The sequence below is a fragment of the Branchiostoma belcheri genome, unplaced genomic scaffold, assembly GCF_001625305.1.
Source record: "Branchiostoma belcheri isolate BF01 breed outbred unplaced genomic scaffold, Haploidv18h27 scaffold41, whole genome shotgun sequence".
In the NCBI taxonomy this organism is placed as follows: Eukaryota; Metazoa; Chordata; class Leptocardii; order Amphioxiformes; family Branchiostomatidae; genus Branchiostoma; species Branchiostoma belcheri.
Window position 1 is genome coordinate 1,705,984 of NW_017804032.1, and position 24,130 is coordinate 1,730,113.

General features: G+C 39.6%; 2 protein-coding genes across 2 annotated transcripts in view; one reads left to right on the top strand and one right to left on the bottom strand.

The window, feature by feature from the left end:
- LOC109477726 overlaps positions 1-11,180 on the bottom strand; it is a 28,562-nt gene extending 17,382 nt beyond the window's left edge. The window contains exons 1-18 of the mRNA XM_019779071.1: positions 11,067-11,180; positions 9,721-9,812; positions 8,798-8,840; positions 6,634-6,849; positions 6,251-6,287; positions 5,642-5,778; positions 4,469-4,531; positions 3,971-4,063; positions 3,552-3,606; positions 3,284-3,347; positions 2,958-2,997; positions 2,727-2,838; positions 2,121-2,321; positions 1,865-1,936; positions 1,437-1,597; positions 1,122-1,237; positions 408-594; positions 37-141 (exon numbers count right to left, since the gene is read on the bottom strand). Coding sequence (XP_019634630.1) covers positions 37-141; positions 408-594; positions 1,122-1,237; positions 1,437-1,597; positions 1,865-1,936; positions 2,121-2,321; positions 2,727-2,838; positions 2,958-2,997; positions 3,284-3,347; positions 3,552-3,606; positions 3,971-4,063; positions 4,469-4,531; positions 5,642-5,778; positions 6,251-6,287; positions 6,634-6,849; positions 8,798-8,840; positions 9,721-9,764 — 1,746 coding nt within the window. The 5' untranslated portion in view covers positions 9,765-9,812; positions 11,067-11,180. The remainder of the gene's footprint in view (positions 1-36; positions 142-407; positions 595-1,121; positions 1,238-1,436; positions 1,598-1,864; positions 1,937-2,120; positions 2,322-2,726; positions 2,839-2,957; positions 2,998-3,283; positions 3,348-3,551; positions 3,607-3,970; positions 4,064-4,468; positions 4,532-5,641; positions 5,779-6,250; positions 6,288-6,633; positions 6,850-8,797; positions 8,841-9,720; positions 9,813-11,066) is intronic.
- Positions 11,181-14,669: 3,489 nt separating this feature from the next.
- LOC109477793 lies at positions 14,670-22,599 on the top strand. Its single transcript, XM_019779184.1, has 8 exons — positions 14,670-15,948; positions 16,104-16,202; positions 16,665-16,781; positions 17,107-17,373; positions 17,811-17,864; positions 18,199-21,238; positions 21,600-21,707; positions 22,076-22,599. The coding sequence occupies exons 1-7, from the start codon at positions 14,703-14,705 to the stop codon at positions 21,667-21,669; spliced, it is 4,893 nt and encodes a 1,630-aa protein (XP_019634743.1). The 5' UTR covers positions 14,670-14,702; the 3' UTR covers positions 21,670-21,707; positions 22,076-22,599.
- The last annotated feature ends 1,531 nt before the right edge of the window (positions 22,600-24,130 follow it).

The window sequence follows — 24,130 nt, forward strand, 5'->3', positions numbered from 1 at the left end:
TTACAAAACGAACAGCAATTCAGTCGGAGAGCATACCTGAAGTTTGAGCGTCCATCTGTACTCTTTTTCCGGATCAGAAAACATTTCATTGGTACGTCCTTGTTCCACCGACATGCTTGCATGTTGTACGGTTGATGACAGCTTAGCAGTAGGGAGAATGATACACCAATTATAAAACCACATGATATGTTACAACTAAGTCAATCCATCAAGTTTCTACCTATATCAATATCAATATCCACCTATAGCTATACCTAACAATTGATAGTCAAGATCCAACAGAATTCAGTTTAGATAATTTTATAAATGGCAGTTCTGATATAGTATTGGTGAAATCACTATACATGTATAGTGCGTGTTATACTGTGAGAATCATCGCAGTCTGAAAGACAGAAATACAAACTCACCACTTTCGTCTTGTCTTTTGCCTTAGCGTACTCCTCAACCAACGTCTCAACAAAGGAATAACCGTATCTGCCTGATGTCTCTGCTGCTTTTAGCTTCTGTTTCCGTATCTCATATCGTTGCTGCCATTCCTTCAACTCTTCCCCTGTATGGGCGTATGTGCAGCTGCGTGTTCCATGAATGCAGTGCCTATGAAGTCAAATCGGAGTTACTGTTACCAACGATCTTCAATAAATTAGACACTTTTCACTAATGTCACGTTCCTTGTCTTCCAATGCCTGCTATGTATCCATTTCTGAAATGATAAATAGTACCATTGCAATACTACCGTCTATGCCAAAGTCAATAGAGATGTTATAACAGTTAAATGAAGGACTAGAAGGATTCACTTAATCAATTGATTAATTGTAACAAGCATGCATGTGTTGCAGTTAGTCTTTCAAGAATATTGTCTCCTTAAGTGTTTACGGAAGAGCCACTATTTAGATCAATCCGCTGAATAGTACGAGAGGGGAATATGCCAACAGATACCAGGATTGCATGCAATCGATTAAATTGACAGTACATCAGGACTCAACATTCAACGAATAGTGACAGATCCATGTAGAAGTGTGCTGTGAAATATTTTTGAACCTTATAGTTTGCTATTATTATATGCCTTTGGACAAACCTGTTCCTGTTTTTTTTTCTACAATTGGGAGTAAAATTGAATTTACCCGAATCGATTGGGGCACATCTTGTATTGCCCTGCTGGTACGCCAGGGGGTGGTCGTCTTTGCTGCCACATCTGGTCTGAGTCATCTGAAAGGAGCTTAGCCCTGTGCTTTTTTCCCTAATTGAAATAAGATAAAATGCAAATTTGAACATGTCATAACAACTGAATTACAATACGGTTATGAGAAAAAATAAGACGAAGCGTCACATGTATTTAGATACGAGTATTTATAGCTTTCTATATCTCACAGTGAGGTTTTATTAGTTGAACAATACAGATACAATTTTCTTGACTGCACATGTAATGTGAAACTCGCCTGGTAATGAATTCGGAGCTGCTGCTGGGAGTTGCACTGTAACTGGCAGTAGTCACAGTATGCCTCTCGCACATTCGTATTCCCTGTCATAATGTCTTCATGGTATCTTGAAAATGTCCTCTTCTTTATAGGTGGTGTGTCCGCTCCTTTAGCTTCTTTACCTAGAATATGATATTGTGACACATTTGTAGAGCAGAGAGATAATGTGTACAACCTCATCAGCATCGTGATTGCTGATACAAAATTAAAGATTCAGTTGTTTGCATTAGAAGGAAAAGATAGAGATTGTGACCTGTTATACCATTCCAGAGAATGTACAAAGCTAAACGTTGAATGCACTATCTTTTTTAAAATTTTTCGTCTTTTGATTATTGATTTCTTTCCTTACCGGAGCAAAGTTAGTGAAATGATTTTAAATATTTACTCACGTGTAGGTGTTTTCTTTTTCATGAAGTCTTGTAGTGTGGTGTTCGTACGTTGCACGTCAGCTGACTCGTCAACTATAAAAAAAACATAATTCAGTAACATATTGAGGTCTTTGAGGAAATCAATATGATTCAATAAACACCCAAGCGTTTGCTATAAGCGTAAATGTTGTCTATCTTATCATGACTTTATGTTGCCTCACCATTTCTTATATGATACAGCTAGTATGCAGTCAAGAGTATGATATTTATACCACACCGTTTCTACCAGGCTTGATGTGCCTTTCCGCTCGGGTTGTAGCTTTTGCAGGTGTTCTGTAGGACAGCACTGGCTTGCCACTTCTTTGTTGGTGTGAAGGTTTTCTTATCATCATAGGCGGATACTCTGCAGCATGTCTGTGTGCTGCTACTGGAACATAGGCTTTTGACCGAGAGGCAACGACCTTCTTATCTTTCACCGCTGTGTAAGTAAAAATAAAAAGAATGAAAGTTGGATAAGTATATGTATTCGGCTTAATAAAGACAATGGAGGCCAGGTGGCATAGTGGTCTTGTAGTTAGGGTTGATGACTAAGAATCTTGAAAAGGTGCCAGTCACCTTCCACAATGTTACATGTATGTCAATACTTTCACAATGTGTGACAATTCTCGATAAAAAGAATGAAGATAGAAAAGATGGCGTGGCGTTAGATGAAGAGATTATGATTCAATTGTTCACATCTGATAAACCAACTGCCTTAGAATGTTATCATGTGTACTAGCCAATCTGTTGCTCTGCTGTGCTGTATACAATCCGGTTTATGAGAAGAATGTTGATATAGACGGGTGTGTTAAAATGTATAGTGACATTAATGTATTCTTCTCACCTTTTTGTGTTCTCCTTGCCTCAGGATTAGAAAATTCAAATCTGTTCTGAGTAGAAATTGGTCGGTGTTTCCTAACCGTTGTCCATGCTACTTCATCCACATCTCCCTCTTCCTGAAATGAATGTGGAATTTAATATGTTGTCAACACATTTCCATTGATAATTGGTAAGACAGGTCTCCTAGTATGTCTTATGTCAGTATCGAACACTGAATAGAATCATTTGTATGTACCTTCTGTCCTTGGTGCCCACTGCCATTGCTACAGGAGTTGCTGGTGATAGAGAATGATACATTTCTTATTCAACACCTTGCAGTGTGCTAAATGGAGCCTGACAAATACACATTACATGACAGATCAATTGATGAATAGATATAAGTACAAAAGTTTTGAAAAAGTCTAAAGCAGTACTTCAACTAGTACTCTTAACACAAGTAGGAATATATGAATAACCATGAAGTGTGACAGTTTTTGTGAAATTGTAGCAGATCTTCAGCATACAAGTCATTTTTGACATGAATCGCTTTAATAATGCTACACACAAATAGCAACTTTAAACCTTGAGTCCTCAGACAGGTCCAAATCCGCTAGCGCTGCACATGCCTCGTTTGTAACGTCTGGAACTATAGAAGATGTGGTTATGACCAATTGCAGGCTAATCTTGGAATCATCTTAACTCTGGGTCTCGCCCATTTATTTCAATGAAAGGGACTTGGAAAGAAAATCAAGTGAAACTACCGTACGGTTCCTCACAAAAAGTGTGACAAAAAGTAAAAAAAAAGAACAATACCTACGGATTAGTTTAATTAAGAACCTAGACGCAATACCTCTTTGTCCAGTTGCAGCAATGCGAACATGTTTTGTTTTCTTTTTCTTCTTTCCCTTCAGACATAGAACAATTGTTATCTTAATAATTTGCAAATGATAGGTACAAGGTTGCAAACAGAACAATAAAAATTTGATACATAAGGACGGTATGTTTTCATCTTTAAACAAATAACAAAAAACGTATTTAGAGAAATCATCATCATCATCATATTTTACAGAATTCTGTCTATAACAGTTACTGTTCTTTGTATAATGTTTAATATGGATATCATACTACCTGTAACATTATACTCAAACGAATTAATAGTGACAGTAAACTTTTATGTTGCATTATTGTCAGCAGAAGTAGAAGTAGCAGCTGTTGTGGTAGCTGGTAACAGCAATAGTAGTAGTAGCCGTACTGTTGTTGTTGAAATACCTTAGGTCTGGTTGTAGCTTTGGCATACACAATTTTCTTCTTTGTTTTCTCCTTCTCTTCTTCTTCAATGAATTTGTCAGCTAGTTCCTTCGCCTAGTTTATTGAATGAATTAGAAGCTATTATTTCTACAAAATTGTTTTCCGTACAAAATAGCTTTTGTAATTTGTTTTACATAATCATAATTGTCTCGTTTCACCTCTCCATTGTCATTCACCCACATATTTTCATGAGATTTAGCCTTATTAACATTTCCTGTTTGTACTTATTAAATATGTTGTTTGTGGGATCTACATTAGTCTCCAAATAAAAGTTTACGCTTCGGGGCATTTTTATCGGTCTTAATCTTTAATATACATTTTTACGGTATCTTTTTTTTTTGCCCCCCAACTCCAGGTGGCGTGATGGATACTGTAATGCCAATGATATTGCCTTGCCAATACTGTCTTGCAACCACCAAATACAAGAATTATCATTACTTATGGTTAAATTTAAAAAACCTTTTTCCTGCGTTCCTCTTCATCACGTCTTAGCTGCCCGATGAGGGTAAGAGCGTCTGGAATCTAAGGGAGAAGGTTCCTAATGTTTATTGTCCATTTATTGTATATTTGATAATTTCCATTGGTGAGTACATACATATACTTCATTAACCTTCATTTAGTTATGATAAATACAAACACATTACATTACAAAACAAGAGTTCTGAGATCTCATACCTCCATGAAATATGGGCTTGCTTTGTCATACTTCATTTCAACATGTCCTCATTAATTATGCAAATAACCTCTACATTAACATAATATATGCATAGTGGTGCTAACCTTTAAGTAACTTACACATGTCACGAGGTATAAAATTCCCATCATTCACCAATAAGGAGTCACAAAATTTTCACATTAATTATGCAAATTAGGTCATCATTTGCATAATAGATATCTGTCGATGTTGCGCCTGCCACAGATTAAATAGATTACATGTATAGCAGTACTGTAATTATAGAATTTTCTCATTAATTATGCAAATTAAGTCCTTATTTGCATAATTTGAATTTGATTATGTACAACTCTCTCTCAGGTACCTACACACCAAAAATGATGAAAATACGTTGTTCCAATCTGGACTTATTGGCTTTGAAAGTTTTTACCAGAAACTAACCTGCAGTTCCAGAACATGCTGCTAGGGGGACCAAACTTACACCACTTATTCCTGACAAGATAAGCTATCTGTCACCAAAAGTCAAGACCATAGCTTGTTCAGAACAAAAGATACAAAAACCGGAAGTTCTGCTGCAGTACCAAGGTCATCCACCAGGAGGCCCATATTTGACCTTGACCTTTGTCTTTCCAAGAGTTACCAACATACCAAATATCATCACAATCCAGAAAGGCGTCCTGAAGTTATGCTGACCACAAAGTTTTGGAAACACACACAGACAGACACACACACACACACACACACACACACACACACACACACACACACACAGACATACAGACAGACACGCCAAAAACAAAACCTCCATTTTTCATGGAGGCAACTATCAACTTATTAACATTACCTACACTTACGATAGCAAACTTGGAGCACTTACAACCTAACAAGGCTATCAACAATACTGTTAAAAGGAAGAGGTCTACCAGATATTCTTACTTTTTAAAAAATGAAGTTCTTACCCATGGATAGTGGATGAAATATTCGTATGCAGTGGCGAGAGCCTGGTCAGTTTGTCCTAACTCAAGGTAAGCGTCACACTTCAATTCGTAGCACTCAGGGGTGAAGCGACAGGTCCCGTGCTTGTCGAAATTTATTACTAAACGTAATTGAACGTAACTCATTCGTTACATGCACGCGCAGGTCTAAAATAATCTAAGGCATCGTATAAAAGTAAGATAGGTACAAAGACCCCCTATCGACATGTGTACTCAGATTTGAGTAGGTCGTAATAGACCTCAAAATACACAAAATTACGATAGGCTTTTATTCACTTTTTATCATTTGCTCCTTAATCCAGTTATCAAATATATTTGGTGGTTACTTATATATTTGTTTTCTTAAGGTCTCTTATTTGTAATTATTCTTATCAACTAGAAATAGCTTTATAATACTAAGATATATGTATTAAGGGACGACCCTGTATAGACCATATTGGTCTTCGTTTTCCCCAGCACGCTCTGGACATTAACTGTAAATCGTTTGAAACCCACAATATGTGTCTAAAACATGTATAAACAAAGAAAAATAAAAAGAAACACATCTTTTCCTTTCAATGCTGTATTCCTTACCTTGTGTGCAATCTTGTATGACTTTCTCGAAAATTCCCTGTAGAAAGGGGTCGATAAGTATAGTTACGCCCATTAAGTTTTGTGACTGAAGACTTACCGCTACCACGAGTCTTATGCGTTTTTTGTTCATGCAAACCTATCTAGCCTTAAGTACAAAATTACGCTACCGGTTAATTAGTCACCTCTAGGTTGGGCTGTTAGGAGCGCGATTTAGTTCTATTCTGCTATAGATTATGATAGCAATTATTATAACACGATATATATTGCCATGCGGAGGTAAAAGATGGTCAGTGGTACAAAACTTAAAAGTAAAAACAGTGCATTTTTCTTCAGAAAACAGTCACAGATTGATGAATTGCGGAACCGCTGCGCATTTTACTTACCATGTCATAACAGCATTTTGCCCTGAGCCAGTAGATGCTCTCGGCAGAACGTGGTTTATTGGAATAGTGGTTGATAATCGCCAGGGCATCTTCAAAAACTGGTAGGGCAGCCTCCAGATCATCCATGTCGCACTTGTCACAGGCTTCCCCAATGAGGCAGTCAATGAGTTGGGCAAGTGGGATGAGACGTTTCCCACTACCCGGGATTTCCCGATACTGTGACAGCGATAGTAAAGACCGTGTTGCTACAGTCATTGTCATTAACAATAATTAATGCAAAAATGCTTTGAATCTTTATTGGATGTTCATGCCCACGGGGCTAAATGCATACGTACAAGTATGATGTTACATATATACGGATGCTGAGTAAATATAACATACCACATGTAATAGAACTAGAGTTCCACGATCTCATACCTTCGCCAAATGATGTTAGCTTTTATGAATGAGAACTTAATGTATTAATCCCCCTGATTATGCAAATAGGATCCGCAATTGCATGAATTATATCTGTTGATCATGATCTCCACCAACAGTCTTATTTTAACAAAGAATGCCATTATAGCATTTCCTCATATATTATGCAAATGAGGTCCTTATTTGAATAAGTTATGTTAAATTATGTTTACCTTCACTAAACTTCAAACACCCCAAGTATAAAATTCCAGGCAGTTACCACTATGCAATTATAACATTTTCTCATTAATTATGCAAATTAAGTCTTCATTTGAATAGTCGATATCTGCCTGTGTTTCTCTCGTTGTTAATAACATATGTCGCAAGCTTGAACTTCCTATCATGGAATGCAGTTGATTAATAGAATTTCCTCATTAATTATGCAAATTACATCCATATTTGCATAATTGTAATATCATTATGTCAAGCATTACTCAAGCTACCTACATACCAAAAATCATGATGATCCATCAATCGGTTCTTGAGTTATCCTCCTTTAAGCATTTGTCCTTTAAACCCCCCTGCAGTTCTAGAGCAAGCAACTAGGGGGCCCAAACTCACGTCACTTCTTTCCCAGCACAAGAGCTATCTACCATCCAAATTTCGTCACCCTAGCATGTCTGGATCATGAGATATCAAAACCGGAAGTTCAGCTGCAGTACCATGACAAGCCGCCAGGGGGCCCAAAATCTAATCAGTTCGAGCTCTCATCAAGACCTACCCATCTACCAAATATCAAGATAATCCATCTAAACTTTCTCGAGCTATGCTGTTGACAGACAGACACACACACACACACACGGCCAGGAAAACATAACCTTCTCCAATTCTTGGCGAAGGTAATAAAAGGATAACGTAAAAGTCTTATTAACTACTAGAAAATACATTCTATCTAAGCTAAGTCATTCTATATAATACGTCATCCTTAAAAGTTAATACCACAGATGTAAATGACAGGAAGTTTATACTTGCGGCGTTGTAGGCTAAGGTGAATATAATTCATAACTATAAGACATAAATCATGCAAATCAGGGCCTCTGATAGTATAATAGATGAGAAAATGCTTCTTTTTTTATATAGCCCTAACCATTCTTTGTTATTACAAGACTTCAAAACTTTGGACAACTTGTGATACTTGGGTAGGAGAAATTACTGATATAAATTATAGAAATGAGGATCTTATTTGCATAATCAATAAGAAACCTTTATGATGCGTTATCCTCAAAGGTTAATACGATTTGGCGAAGGTTATGGGGTCGTGGAACTCTTGTGTTATGATTGTGAATTGTGGGACGTTGTTAAACAAAAATCAATACATTCGTAAGGAAAAGTAATATTGGTTATTTTCTCAATTGCTTTAAATCACTAGAGGTTATCTATTTTTTTTTCATTTTATTCACATTTATTTCTAGAGGATTGGGCAAGAAGTATAGAGGCTCTCTCCTTTCCACATACAGATGAAAGTAACAAAACGCAAAACAAAAACAAGGTACAAATTACATCATAACAATAAAGAGAAAAGAAGAAGGTTGCCATACTTTGTAGATTAGAGAAAGCTTGATTTTAGTGAAGATAAGTACGTACGTAGGTACTAGGTGTGCATAAAATTCAAAATCTGCGATTCAATTCCTGATATCTACTGTTGCACCAAATGTGTATTATGATGTAATAGTTTCGCTCACTAAAAGGTAGGCAGGTATCAACTCACGTTCAATCCGAAGCGTTGCATGAGCTGCCGCTGTTTTTCAACACTAAAATAAAATCAACAAAAGACGTCATATCGTATATCATAGAATTCTTCACATACAGGTCCAATGTTGTACCCAAGCAATGGAGTACAGGGGCAAAATCGTCATAAATTTGTATACATCACACTCTGATGCACGTAGTTGTGAATTTCATGCTGTTTATCCAGCACATATGATATGATACCGATATGATCCTTTCAGTGTAGTTCATTTGAAAAAAAATTTGTAACTTTCGAAATTTGTTATTTTCTTAAATAAGAATTTTTTTTCTTTATTTAAACATTTAGGATCAAAGTGGACAGGATGACGACACACTCAAGCCGAAGCTTATGTTCATGTCGCCATCTAACATTACAAAAATACAAAAGCAAATGCAAAAACAGACATGCAAAGCTTAATAATAACAGAATAGAATAAATAAGGTTACAATGTGTAAAGTACTCCAGGCAAAACTTACAAAATTGGTAGGAAAGAATTACTCAAATATTTTAGTTTCCTTTATAAATGATTGAACATAAAGTAAAAATTTTAAGTTATTTGGATATGATAGTGATACAGAACCTCTAAGGAATAAATGAACTAAAACATCATCAGAAATAAGAAATTTCGAAGGTTACAAATTTTCAAATGAACTACACTGTGCTGAATAAGGAAAGCATTATCTGTGTCCCTATAAGAACTTCGTATGTATGTTAGAATGCTATTGTTTACACTCCCCCTCACACCGAAACTAAGTTATTGTCCACACACAGATTCTTACCCTTACTTCCGAGTGTCAAGCAGTTGAAAGCGACCACAGGTCATCAACTCTTACTCGACAATATTTTTCATTTCATTGTTGGGAAGGGAAAATGTGTGAAACTGTATTAAACAGTAACTGTACCTGTAGGTTAATCCCTCCCGTATTTGTCGTCTTGACCTCGGCATGATGGGAATAGGAGGATGTTGACTATTCCAGAAAACTGTGTAGTCCTACTGCAATTCAAATTACATACATAATCAATCCCTAGAGGCGTATCATTATTTCCGGGTTACTGGAATTGAGATATAGAAATTTGTGTTGGGGAGGGGGGTAACATGAATTTCTTTTATGTGATCACATGTACATTTATCTTACATTTCATCAGTCAATGTTAGCTCCCCAACAAGAATTGAGAATGTTATCAATACCCTACATGTGGCATGTATAATTTACTTGGCTGGATCTTTTCTATTACTATATTATCCTATATAATTCTGACCCATATCATTCACGTCAAGAGCTCTAGGAAGTTGTTGTTTTTTTTTACTTCCGCGAGAGAAAGTAGTCCGTCCCATGACCCCGATCGTGAACACTGATTACTAGTATGTTGACGCATATACAATATTTACATTCATTTTTTTACTCCTATATATATTTTCAAACCGATATCACTTTTCTTTGAATAAAGCTAATCTAAAGAAGGGAACTTTTGTGTAACATACTCTTGTTTTTAGCCGGTAGTACATTTCAAACCAACTGAAAATCTAGTGATTAGAAATACCTATGTTTTTAATTTCCGCCGGTATATTACATGTACTTGTATATGATTTCGAAGGCGGAATACAATACTATTCTCGAAACTTATCTAATCATGTAGTCAGAAATGTACAACGTAAATAAAGGGAACGCCATTTTGGAAGGTGACGTTTTACTTCTTCCTTTTAGATCTTTACCTGAAGCGTTGCATTTAACGTACAGTTGCGCCCCCTCCCAACAACATTTTATCTCTGTAAGGTATTGCTCCACTCTACTTAGTAGATACTGTATAAGTATATCCGCGCACAATACTCACGGTAGATTGTGCGCCAACGAGTAGCCAAGAGTACAATTGTTCAAATTCCACCGTAGGCGGAGCAACATATATATAAGGCGAGCTTAGTAAACCGCTCTGGACGTGCATCAAATTCTTCACGCCACTTTCAAGCCTAGTGACATGCCGCATGTGCATATGTATGCCCCTAAGCACTAGACCCCGCGAGGGGTATTGCTTAGTGCCGTATAGATGTAGATGTAGATGTATGTACATTACGATTAAGCGAGGGACTTACTTTCTGGGTCCATTCTTAGTTTTCGAAATTAATAGAAAGGTACTAAAAGTCTAAGTGATGTAACTTCAGAATCATCCTTATACACAAAAACCGTTATGACGTACGTTATGACGAAATGACGTTATACAGTATACGTATAGGGATAATTTAGATGCTTACCTTTTGCAGAGACTTGGGTTCTTCTTTGCATTTGTCAAACTGCGACATTTTGGCTGTGTTACAGGAGGTAAAAGAGAGCCTGCTCACCGTGGTCTGCTGTTCAAATGTCCGACGGTGTATATTGATTCCCTTCCCGGTCCGTAGGTCTGAAACTCACGGTACGTCATCGCCAATGATACAGTCGGGCGATACCATTTCTCTGCATGCAGTAACACATCGATCAAACACGGCTAGTAATAGAACAAAAAACGCTCTGGCAATATACCACATACTTCTTACTTGCCATTAAGAACTGACCTTTGATTAAGTGGGAGATTGAAACAAAAAAACCAAACTATGTTTACACATGAGGTTCGCTATATATATATATGGATCAGTCCACCTTTTGTTTGTAATCCTAACATTGGTAACAATGACGAAGTTTCGGTGGCTGGTACCGAAACTTTGGGGAAAATTTACTGGACACCGCGCGTTAACGTTCAGGCTTACTTGTAAACAGGTGTCATGAGCTTTTTATAGACCAGCTAAACAAAAGGAATGGTAGTAAATCAAACCAAAGATTTTTTCATAATCTGTCATCTTCAGCGTGGACTGAAGTTGTGTACATGGAGACATGAGGTGTTTTCTCAGTCACACCCCAATGCATCTCACCATGTAAAACCCTGTAACACAACCTTCTACCAGACTCCTTTTGGTTGCCGAAGAAAAATAGTAGAAATTGGCCAAAATAGGCTGATTACTTTGTCAGAATTATATATATAGCTAACCATCACCACGACGTCCAAAGGGGCTTGGATACATGTACTAAGATTCAGCAAAATGAGCCGCGGTAAAATGACATGGTGCCCAAACTCTTCTAAAGAATCATTCTCCCTATTTGGCTACATTCTACTAACTTCCAACACGCGTTGTTCGTCTTTTGGCGAATAGAAACTAGTCTATACAGTAACGTACGCATGTGTATATATACAGTAACCCCTTGGTCTCAGTAACGCTACGTACAGCGCTTTGTTTTTCACCAATCAATGGGACCAAACTTTGCCGTCATACTGATGTTTATATAGTAAACACCATTGTATTGTGTTCAGCCTGCCACGTATAACGGGGTAAAGGTCACAGTACTTGGGTTTCAGTAGTCTTAGTGTTTGAACAGGAAGACCGTTACGTATCGATAATTACTTATATGCATATCAAGGGGAAGCAGACGTCCAAGTGTATTTATAGAAAAAACATCACCGTGAACTGTGCGGCATTTTATCTTTAAGTACATTTTAAAGCATGCGTAAAGGTACATGAGGGAAGGAACGGAACCTTTACGCATGGTTTAATTTGTGTGGCAGTAAAGTATGGGTTTTGTGTTGTGCACATCAATTGTCCTTTGTTTTCGCTGATCACTTCAAGTCTTGGTTCAGCTGCAGTCTGCATGTATAAAACTGTTAGGTTGTAAAACAATTAAATGGACCCCAAAGAAACAATTACTGGATAGATTTTGAAAGCAGTAGGACATTTCAGGTAGCATATTTACTACCTTTCATTAGTGACATCCAGTTGCATTTATATACTAGTAGTAACTACTAGTATCTATTCGGCGCCCCGGGAAATTAAATGCCTCGGTTTCTATTACAAACTCTGTCATTGATATTTCTCATCAAACCAAGCAAGCAACATCGAATAGGTCTGAAAAATCACTAGCTATTGTTATCCGATTTCTTCAAATTAAAACCGAATCAAGTGATCGGGACAGTATACAGTTCCTATTGTCTTGCCACAGGAACTACTAGTACCTTATCCTCATTTACATAACGGTGTCCCTTATGAGACTTTGTCATGTTAAACGGTTTTTCCAGTTCCTTCAAAAGTGATTTAGTGTTGACTAGTCGAAGTTCTCTTGGCCATGGTCCATTTTCGTGACGCTGAAGAAGAGTGACGGATGTCACTTGAAACGTCCGGAACTTATCTCCGTAATTTACCCAGTAGGAGAGTTTGATTTGCCTTTGAATATTCCTTACCTGGATGCCTATTAGCTAGGAGAATGAATTATCTTGACCAATGCTAAAGACACTTTCGTTCACAATTTCAAAACAAACACTTTCCTTCACAAAACAAACAGACAAAAATTAACAGGCGAATTAAACAGCACAGAGTAATCAAGGCCTGCCAGGTGGGTCAAAGTCCACTTCTCTAAGGAATGATAGAGGGAATTCTTGGAATATTTTAAACTTCAATCCAACAGTACATCATAGGCACCGCCCCTAAGGCGTCGCCAATAACTTGCCCTGAAGTTGACTTCATGGAACAGTTCATTTTCTGACAAGCAGATTGCATTTTATTAATAGGTAACTGCGCCGTTAAGGAGCTTGCAAATTATAGACGAATGCTACTGCATTCTTTAATCACAAATATAACGTTATATTTTAACGTTACTTTGCCAAAATATCCCCATTTTGTTACGTTTGACTTCAATTTCCCCCCTCCCCTATCGCGTAATAAACTGTTCCAAAGTCCAAAATGGCGATAGGCGGGAAAAAGGAGCTCGAAAGTCGGCGCGAAAAGTTGATGGAAGTTTTCTAGGGACTTCTAAGAAGAAGGTAAGTACAGATCCCGTCTGTAGACTGATCAGTGATTCAATATCCACCAGATATGTGTGAAAAAAGGATAAACTAAATTGCCAGTGCAGTGAGAGTTAGTTTAGATTTAGTCCGTTATGATTGTTTACTTAGTTAACACAGTTTACTTTGCTTGGATCCGGACTTATAAATTAGAAAGAACAACCTCCTTTGTAAGAAACATACTTACCAATGAATTTCTCAGATAATACCTTATAGATGAGGCCATGACGCCAAAAGATTCATTGACAAACGAATGTGTACTCACCCCCCTCCCCTCAAAACCAAATCACAACACATTAATTCAGCCATTCTGGCTGCTATGTTTGCGACAGTGTTGAAATAAACCATTCATCATAATCATATATAATTTATATGGGGTACTATCACAGCCATTGAGGTTATTTGCATGCCAAACTTCAAATGAAGATTTTTACCCTCGCCAAGAAGGATATAATTATGATTGGTAGCATCTGTCCATTTCTCTCTCTCTCTCTCTCTGTGTGTGTGTGTGTGTGTGTGTGTGTGTGTGTGTGTGTGTGTGTGTGTGTGTGTGTGTGTGTGTGTGTGTGTCCAACCTTCAGTCCATCAATTTGGGGCATCCTGCTGGCTTGTTGTGGTACTGCAGCAGAACTTAGGTTTTAATATTCGATCTTGACATAGCCACAGTTGCTACCGATAACATGGTCGGTATCGACTACATAGGATAGATAGCTATTGTGCTAAGGAAGAAATAACGTACTAGTAAGTTTGGGACCCCTAGCAGCTTGTTTGGAAATTGCAGGGATGTTTGTTTAAACTGAATAAGAGTTCTAGAGACAGAGGCAACACCATTTTTTAACTCAAGAACCAGTTGACTGATCATTTTTTTTTTTTTGTATAAGCGTAAGTGATACTTGACATTAGATGACATTTATGTGAATAAGGACCTGATACACCCGACCTGTCTATTCCTAATGTTTCCACCACATATCTGACACACACCTGTCAGTTCCAGGTGTTCTTAAACCTGACACCTGTGTGAGTCATCATGGCTCAAGTCCAGGGGGAGGCTGGGTGCTCAGGTGAAACTACAGAGTTCAGCTCAGTTCTCCTGGTGAGTGACCAGTATGCCACATCAGAGGACTGCGGTTCTATCAGCAGCAGACAGGTGGCCCAGACCCTAACAGGAGCAGGTAGGAAAGTTTACAGTACCATTTTGAAAGAAACAGAGGAGGACAGAAAGTGTGCTGAGGCTGATGGAGTGGAGCTCATCCTCCCAACCTGCAATGATGGAGACACAAGGGAACCTTGTTTGGATTGGCTGACCTTTGACCACCTCAACCGCTATCCCAGACTCCCACAGGATGCAGGGTGGATTGTGGGTCATGCAGGGGTCACCAGCAGAGCAGCCGCAACTATCAAGGAACAGCGTCTCCCCCAAGCAAGTCTCAGTCTTGTCACCCAGACTATACCTGAAGACACAGAGAAGTACAAGGAAGAGGAGAAGGCCATGGGCATTGGTGAGAAGGAAGACTTGATCAGACAAGATGCAGAGAAGGCAGACACTGTGTTCTCTGTGGGGCATAGAACACACGACTACTTTACAAACACATTTCGTGCAATTCCTAAAGACAAAAGGCCAACTCACTACCTCTTCCTGCCCAAACCATCAGACATGTCACAGAAGACTACAGTTGAGTACTTCGAAACAACTGAGAAAGTTGTTCTGTTGATCAGCAGGGTGACAACAGTTGAGAGGGTGAAAGGTCTTGACTTAGCAGTCAAGGCCTTGTCTAAGGTAGTAGAAAGGAGTCAGGACAGAATCAGGTTGCGTATTCATACTGTCAGTAAAGAGGAGTTTCAGTTCAGTAAGGACATCCTCCAAACCAGCTTCAACTCAGGAAAACTCATCCCCACCTTTCTCCCACACGGCACCCAGGAAGACATCTGCCGAGACATGCAGCAGGCCCACCTGGTTCTCATGCCCTCCCGTGCAGAACCCTTCGGACTGGTTGGTCTGGAGGCTATGGCAGCCGGCGTGCCAGTCCTCATATCTGACCAATCAGGACTGGCTACCTTGGTCACTAAGGTCGTACCAGAATTCCACCACTCTATTGTTGGAATCACGGGGGATGATTGTGTAGATGTTGGACGTTGGGCATATCAGATTGAGAAAGTTCTGCGTATGTCAGAAGCCGAGTTCCGTCGGGCGTCTGAACTCAAGCAAAAGCTCCTGGAGTCCAAATACTGGGAAGAGTCTCATCAGCAGTTCCTTCAGGCATGTGGAGGTGCAGGTAAGGAAATTTTTGTTTGTTCCCCAAATGTGTCGATTCTGGTGCCTGTTTTTATTAATTATACTATCCATGTTTGAACTGTTCTGATTCCGTAAACTCTTGGCAGGTAAATTGATTTCCTATGTACAAAATCTCTTAAGTCCAACTGTGTCTAGGTCATGTTGCTGAAGCCCAGAAGGGAAAGAGTGGAGCAGCTCTAAACAGAGTCGGAGAGACATCCACTGATGAAGGGTTGAGGAATCGTTCCAATCAAGGTAATATCTGTCGGCAAAATATACTTCTAAAACTTCCATTTTCTATCATCATACTTCCAATATCTTTTATATATACTGAAGGCTTGTCATTGCACGTTTATCATGGCTTAACTTTGCTGATTTGATTTATATTGTAATTTCTTCCAGTCCAACAAAACCACAAGTTGTCCACACAGATGTACAAATGGTGTCATTCATTTTACATACAATGAGCTGCCAAATAGCACAAGTACCATGAAATATTATACATGTATTTATATTTTCAAGCTGCAATTCAATTAAGATTCAAAGATGACTGCTTTGCTACATATTGTGATGTGGGTATAAGTTTTGGAAATTATTATAGTATACATAATTGGTATAATCACTCATCATTTGTGATAATTAATGGTATACATCATATTACTGCTGCAGAAATTCTTGATAGCAAATTACTGATACGTGAATTCATCTCTGAGACAGGTTCACTACAACACTCTACAGGCCAACTGAAGAGGAAGAGGGAGGATGGAGAAGAGTTTCCTGTGAAGAAGAAACCAGCTCCTGGTACATGTAGGGAGGAAGGGTTCCAAGTGGGAGGTGAGTTACTATAATTCCATATATGGTATAATGTAGTCTGTTTTACATTGTAGTTGTGAGATTCAAAATACCACCTGCATTAATACAGTGCAGTAACCATGCAGTCAAAATTTGTCTGGTGCAGGTTATTTTGAAACCTGATCATGACTGTGTAATTAAATAGAAATTAGTATTTCAAGCCTTAGTAACACTAACACTAGTAACAGTTATATATACTAGCTGGACTGAATGCACAGATCTATATAGACAGGGGAAAGTGATTGTTTGTGCTATTTTGATGGCAAATATCAGTAACAGTGTCTTTCTTTTCTATTTTACTTTACAGGTGTTCAGAAGTACTTCTATTACGTGAAGGAAAAGGTGAGCTCAGACTGGAAAGATGTGGCCCTCCATCTTGGGGTTGAACAAGCTGACATCGACAACATCGAAGGGAGAAACCGGGATGACAAGTCTTGCTGTATGGACCTGTTGGAGGAATGGCTGAAGGGTAACAGAGAGAGAGCCACCATAGAGGGCCTGATGGAGGCTCTGATCAAGGCAAACCTTCAGAGTGTTGTGGATGGTCTAACGAAGGAGTTTCCTGGTAAGAAGTGTATTGCTCATATTCTTTGTTTGGATTTTTGCTGCTACGAGTTTTGATAGTTGACCCTTTTTGTTCCACTACAATATAATTCTTTATACATGACTTCACAGTTGCTTATATTAGATGGCCTCTTCTTGAAAATACTACATGTTAATGTCTTCTTGCTTCTGTAATATCATCACTTTCAATATTCTTACTTTCAATTATGTTCAAAGAAGATGGCAGGAGTAACAGTCTAAATTTTTATGAATTGAATCACTGTAAAAAAAAATTCTATTTTGCACAAAATCTAAAATCTTCTTGTCTGTATATCTTCCCTATGTTTGGTGTTTAGAGAGTCAATCTAAGCACAAAGTAATCTTACAAACTATTACATTTTGCTCGTCATTATTAGGAAATATGTTATATAATCTATTTCTGCCGACTTCCAGAAGTGCTCTTCCCAGTTCTAGTCCCAGTTGGAGCATCAGGAACAGTGGCTTCTTCAGTGAATCTGACAGGTATCAAACTTGAAGTCAGAAGTGATATCATATTAGGTTTTATGATGTACAGTTTGATGTGCAGACCTTTGGGCAAAATAAGTTCTTTCTAAGTGGTACACTGGTAGGCTTCGAGTTCAAGGGGGATTGGTGAGCATTGAGAAAGAAAATTACTTGCTGGGAGGGGAGGGCCATCAAAACATTTTTAACCAGACCCTATCTGCACCAGCCCCTCAACCTTGGTAAATATTGTACAGTCCCTAAACCTGTATCAACCAGAAGCACAAGTACAAGCCGACAAGATTTAGCCTCTGCTTGAGTTTCCAGTCCTACAACAGTGTCTTTTCTGTTCCAGATTTGTTTCAGAGGTCTGTGAAGAAGTACTATGAGTTGAAACTGACTCACTTTAAGCCTCTGATCTGGAATGATGACTTCACACTTAGCCTCAGTGACATTTTCACTCAGTTAGACTTGAAACAAACAAAAGAAAGACAAATCAAAATGCCCAGGCGTAAAGAATATCGCCAGATATTATCAGGGCAAGAAGAACAAAGGAAAGAACTGAAGTCATTAGACAACTTATTCGAGCAAAATATCACAGGACTGTCCACAGTACCAAGATGCATTCTGATTGAGGGTGAAGCAGGAGGGGGGAAGACAACATTTCTGTCCAAAGAAGCCCTAGATGCCGTCTCACAGAAAACAGAACTGGGCAGACGGCACAACATCGTCCTGTTGATCCCACTCCGGGAGGTAAGAGAGGAGGAGACCATAGAGGAGATAGTGTGTGACCAGTATGGTCCTGAAACAACTGAAGGTATTGATGCACAATCTATTAGAAAAATCCTACAGAGCAACGAGTCCCGTGTGCTCTTCCTCCTGGATGGGTATGATGAGCTGCGGCCTGAGGCCAAAGCAGCCGGGCAGGCCATTCCCAAACTGCTGTCTGGCAAGCTGTACCCCAACAGCACGATTGTGATCACCTCCCGACCCTCAGCAGGAGTGCAGCAGCACACCCGGCCAGACTGTCGCGTGTGCATCATGGGCTTCTCCCCCGAGCATGTGGAGAAACATGTGAGGAAATATTTCTCAATCACAGAACATCCTGAGCTTGCAGATGATTTCATCAAACAGTATTTCACTGATGATGATGACAGTGATGATAGTATTGACAGTGATGATGATGATATCAACAGTGGCGATGATGATAATACACTTAGTGATGATTTAGCTAATTCCAGTCATGAGAAGGAGAATACAAGAAGTGCTCTAGTGCTGAAAGATGACGAAATCGAAAGTAACTTAATCAAAACTCCAATGTTCTTGATGTTGCTGTGTCTGCTGTGGGAGGAGAACCAAGAGATGGTGTCAACTGCAACAAGGGTGGGGCTATATGACAAATTGCTGACATCTCTGGTCAGAAAGTACTGTGAGCGGGAAGGAGTGGACATGCCAACAGAAGGGCTGCCTACAGAGGTTGCTGAGTCTTTGCTCCAGCTTGGTAAGCTTGCACAAGAGGCACTGCTGAGAAATGAGACCCTGCTTGATGTTACACTAGCAGAGAGAGAAAATTTGAATTGGCAGTCACTCTTAAAGCTTGGTGTGGTCTCCTTGGAGGTTTCTTCCTCTAGATTGCATCCTAGGAAACAGTTGAACTTTTCACACAAGACGATGCAAGAGTTCCTGGCCGGACGATATGTCACTCATGCTCAAGCAAGCCAAGACATTGTTGAACTACTGCAGCTCACCTCCATAAGCAAGGCTCTTGAACTCGGTAACCTGCTTCAGTTCACATGTGGCTGTGACTCACAGGCAGCACAAGCAGTGATGGAGGGACTATGCAAGCTCAGCAGAAGAGAGTTTACACACTTGCAACCAGAACAGTTTGAAATATCAAACGTGCCAATGAATGGAAACATGCAAAAGTCCTGTGATACTTATGAAGAATTTGTACACTTGTGCCTGAACATCCTTAGTGAGAGACAAGAACCAGAAGTGCTTCAGGGTTTCAGTAAAGCCCTGCCAGTTGTCGTGCTGAACAGCTCCATTAACAGGAAAGAAGCCACAGCTCTTAAGTATTACATACAGAATCTCCATTCAGCAAACCTGCCAGACAGGCTCATGCTTAGGATCCATGGAGGCACTGACAGCAGAGACCCAGTTCAGTACCTACAGCAGTGTTTTACAACTTCACTCCCTGGACTTAGATTTGACTTGGGACTATCAGGACTGTGTAACTCAGATCAGACAGCCAGAATGGTTACAGTTCTGAAGAATGTTCCTTGTTTGAGGGCACTGGATCTGTCACGCTCAAAACTAACCACATCAACACTCCAGCCACTTGTGCAGGGGCTCAGACACATGTCTCTGTTAGAGGAGCTGGATTTGACTTTGAACATTGACTTTGGTGATGGTGGGTTGGAACTCCTACACATTTGGCTGTCTAGTGTTCCACACCTGGCTGTACTCCGTCTAAGATTAGTTGAAATGACAGCACTAGCTGTGGGTATGTCATCTCTAGCTCCCTACATGCGCCACCTAGTGGGACTGAAAGAACTGGACATATGTGGTGACAACTGTATAAGAAGTGACACTTGGCTGGAATCTCTCACCGACATTCTCTGCACCTTCACTGCCCTGCAGGTGTTGGGCCTGACTCGGACTCGTATCTTCCCCACAGGCTTTCGCACACTGGTCCCTGCACTGTGTAAGTTAACTAGACTGATCAAACTGGACATAAGTCAAAATGACATATTAGACTCTGGACTAGAATGCCTGGCTGCCATCCTCCCCTACCTCACAGCCTTGAAGGTGTTGCTTCTCAGTAGGACACGTATTAGTGACAGGGGAATATCATCCCTGATCAAAGCTCTGCCTCACCTAGTGCAATTACAGGTGTTGGATGTGAGCTTCAATCGCATAGGGGACTGGGGGATTGCCTCACTGGTGCAAACACTCTGTCAGCCCAGCAGTGTGGATAAGGAGCAAAACCCACCTGGTGACAGAGGTCTGACTACAGCCCCTCACTATGACAGCAGACTACAGGAGCTGTACATTGGGGGGAATGAGGAAGTAACAGGAGCCGGACTGGGGAGCGTGGCACAGCTCATCAGCACATTGCCGGCACTGACCTATCTGGACATGTCTGGTGCCATTGAGTACACACCTGATGATGATGATGATGAGGAGGAGGAGGAGGATGATGACGAGGAGGAGGAGGCGGACACACCTGCACACCCGTACATGTCTGACACCGCTGCCATGGATCTGGCTGAGGCTCTATCAAGACTCCCTGCCCTGGAGCGGCTTGACCTGGGGAACATCTCCATGGAGCCTGCAGGGTTCCAGGCTGTGATGCAGGCTGCTGAGGAACACACTACACTGGAGGAGCTGTTGTGAGTTACAATATAATATCAGTTTGTTATGCCATAGGCATGCTGTAGTCCAGGTGCCTCAAAGGGACATTTATGAGAAAGAAATTGATACACAATTCTAAATAAGATGTGCAAATTGACATTTGCTGTACTTCCAGAATGGAGTATTTGCACAAACTAATTTTGATAAATGTACCTAATACTAGATACACACCTGTTCTGGTACACATACTCTATAGGGTACCTGTCACCCATTTTGAGTGGGGTACATGTAACAAACCTACATGTTTGATGAATCTGTTGTTTTTAAGTAGTTTTACCCCACGTTCTGTAGTTCACAATATTGTTTTGATTAAGATAGTTTTGCTCTTTCCATATACAGGTACAGTAGGGATCTACTTCCTGAGGGAGTGGACACCACAGCCAGCTGCCTGGTGCTGACTGACCCCTGAGTTCCCAACATGCCCACCTGTACATTGTGTCAGCTGAGGTCAGTATACTGTATTGACATTTATGAGGTTTTATATATACTTTCTCCTACATGTTGTGGACAATAAAAACTTTTGTCTAATTTTGTTTTCATTCTGGATGGTAAGAACTGACAAATAAAATACAGCATTAAATCACCAGTGCAACAGTGTTGAGAGCTCTGTGTTAACTGACAGTATCCATTTCAATTTGTTTTGTGAGAGGGTTACACATACTGGCACTTTCAGGGCTTGAAAGACCACCTGGCTGCGTATTCAGGTTAGTACAGGTAAAATTGGATCTGTGCAAGTATTTGTGATGTCTACCGGCACTGACCCTCCACCAGTCTGACAGTATTTCTGACAGAGAATTCTCTTGTAAAAAATGCAGTGAAAGTGCTCAACCACACTGATGACTCCAATGCTATGGTAGTTGCTGTACTACAGAGGGAAGGTTACTGTGACCAAAGTGCTGAAGCCACTGCCCTTGTCCCAACTCCCAACATCTACAGAACTGCTATTTTTAGATGGACAATGTACAACTTAAGCCCATTCAGAATCCTTGTCGGAGTAATTTGTACTTAGTAGGTATGAAGAAAAGAAATAAACTAAATGTATATAATTTATTGAAAACAGAAATGTCTATGAATCTACAATCATTGACTTTTACGTTGTTTGTCAAGCTCTCCCTCTCTCCCCTCTCTCTCACTCTCTCTCGTAGAAAACTTTTTTAACCCCCTTGTTTCAACAACCACAGTCTTTCACTTCGAGATGACATGCTGGTACACTACTATACAGCACTATGTAGATATCATTATTGGAGTATCTGATAAATTCCTATCTAACACACGTACAGTCTCTTAATTCTTGTGCGTCAGTAGATATTTTCCAAGGGCAAAATGAATTTTACGTTATGATTGCACACTCTCTTTCTCCCTTTCTCTCTCTCTCTCTCTCTCCCCTCTCTGTCTCCCTCTCTCTTTCCCTCTCTCCCTCACTCTCCCTCTCTGTTTCTCCCTCTCTCTCTCTCCCTCCCTCTCTCTATCTTATATTCTAGCTACTCTGTATATATTACCTCAAAAAGATCTTTGATTGATGCATGTACAACTAAAATGTATAGCATATTACGTAAAATTCCTTGTAAAAAGTGGGTCCTCTGTCTTGAATACAAAGTCTACAAAACGTTCTTGCACTTTAGGACATAATGACAGAAGTAAAAATCTTCTTTCCAAAACTATGAATGATCTGTTTTATAAAAGTAAACATTTGCATTATTGCATATGATGCATGTGAAGATACTTTTTCCAAGTAGTAACTATTGTTACATCTCAGGGTTGGACAAGTTTTCAAAAATCCACTTGCCCTACCGGGCAAGTACCTGGTCATTTTCACTTGCCCGAACCAACATTTCACTTGCCCAAAATATGACGCATTTCTATTCATTTTACTAGCAGAAAGGAAATTATTTTATTATAGAAGAGTTTATTTATTGGATGCTTTATTCATCAAAATTGTTTGAAACTTGATCGAAATAATGCAGGGGCTATACTTTGCATCCTAAAATTTACTTGCCCAATCGGGCAAGTGCAGGGGGATATTTACTTGCCCGAACAGTACTTTTACTTGCCCTGGGCAAGTGGGCAATGGGACTTGTCCAACCCTGCATCTAATAAACTTCTGTTGTTTACATGAAACATTGTGTGGAGTTTTGTGCTATCTTTTGTAGTGGCATATAAACAGTGCCATGTTTTACAGTGAGTCTTCCTTACCTGATTGCTTTACACTCCATGGTGCATTATTCAAAGCTTGAGGCAATCTAGCAACGTTGATAAAAAAAATCTTGATGAAGTTCTTAAAGTGAGATTTTAACGATACCCCAATGCGCGTTTTTTATTATTATGAGAAAACAGATGCCAGTTTTTGTACTGCCAACAATATTAGTATCTAGTCAAGCGCAAAAGTAAGCCTCTTAGGAGGAGTAACAAGCATGAACCTGGCTGCTTTCAAAACTGATTTTAAAATACTTAAGAATTGCTCTGATTGTTGAGCTTGTCATGGTTAGAATGGACAATTCCTAGTGCAGTTATCTTTAAGACTGTAGCCGCATATTGTTACCTCCATGAAAAATGTAGGTATTGTTTTTGGTATGTCTGTGTGTGTGTGTGTGTGTCTATGTGTCTGTCCGTGTATGTGTCTTTGTTTCCGCATGGCTCTTAGGATAGGTTATAAAGGATTTGATTGGATGCTGTCCCAGAGGGAGACAGTCGTTAATCCCTTCATCTGGTAGAGATTTGTTGCTTTTATATTTGTTTTCCCTAAAATGTCGTGACATCATGGTTTCATGGAGGTATGGTTTCTCCGAATACTTGTAAGTTTTTGCCGTCGTTTGTTGGCCCAACTAGAAACTTGTCGTCTTTTCATCTCCACCTGCAGTGTTTTCCTCCAC

Excerpts from the sequence above, each read along its gene's own strand:
- LOC109477793 (XM_019779184.1), top strand. The coding sequence starts at position 14,703 with ATGGCTCAAGTCCAGGGGGAGGCTGGGTGCTCAGGTGAAACTACAGAG. Across the intron at positions 15,949-16,103 it reads TCAGGCATGTGGAGGTGCAG|GTCATGTTGCTGAAGCCCAG; the intron begins GTAAGGAAATTT and ends AACTGTGTCTAG. Across the intron at positions 17,865-18,198 it reads TTCTTCAGTGAATCTGACAG|ATTTGTTTCAGAGGTCTGTG; the intron begins GTATCAAACTTG and ends TTTCTGTTCCAG.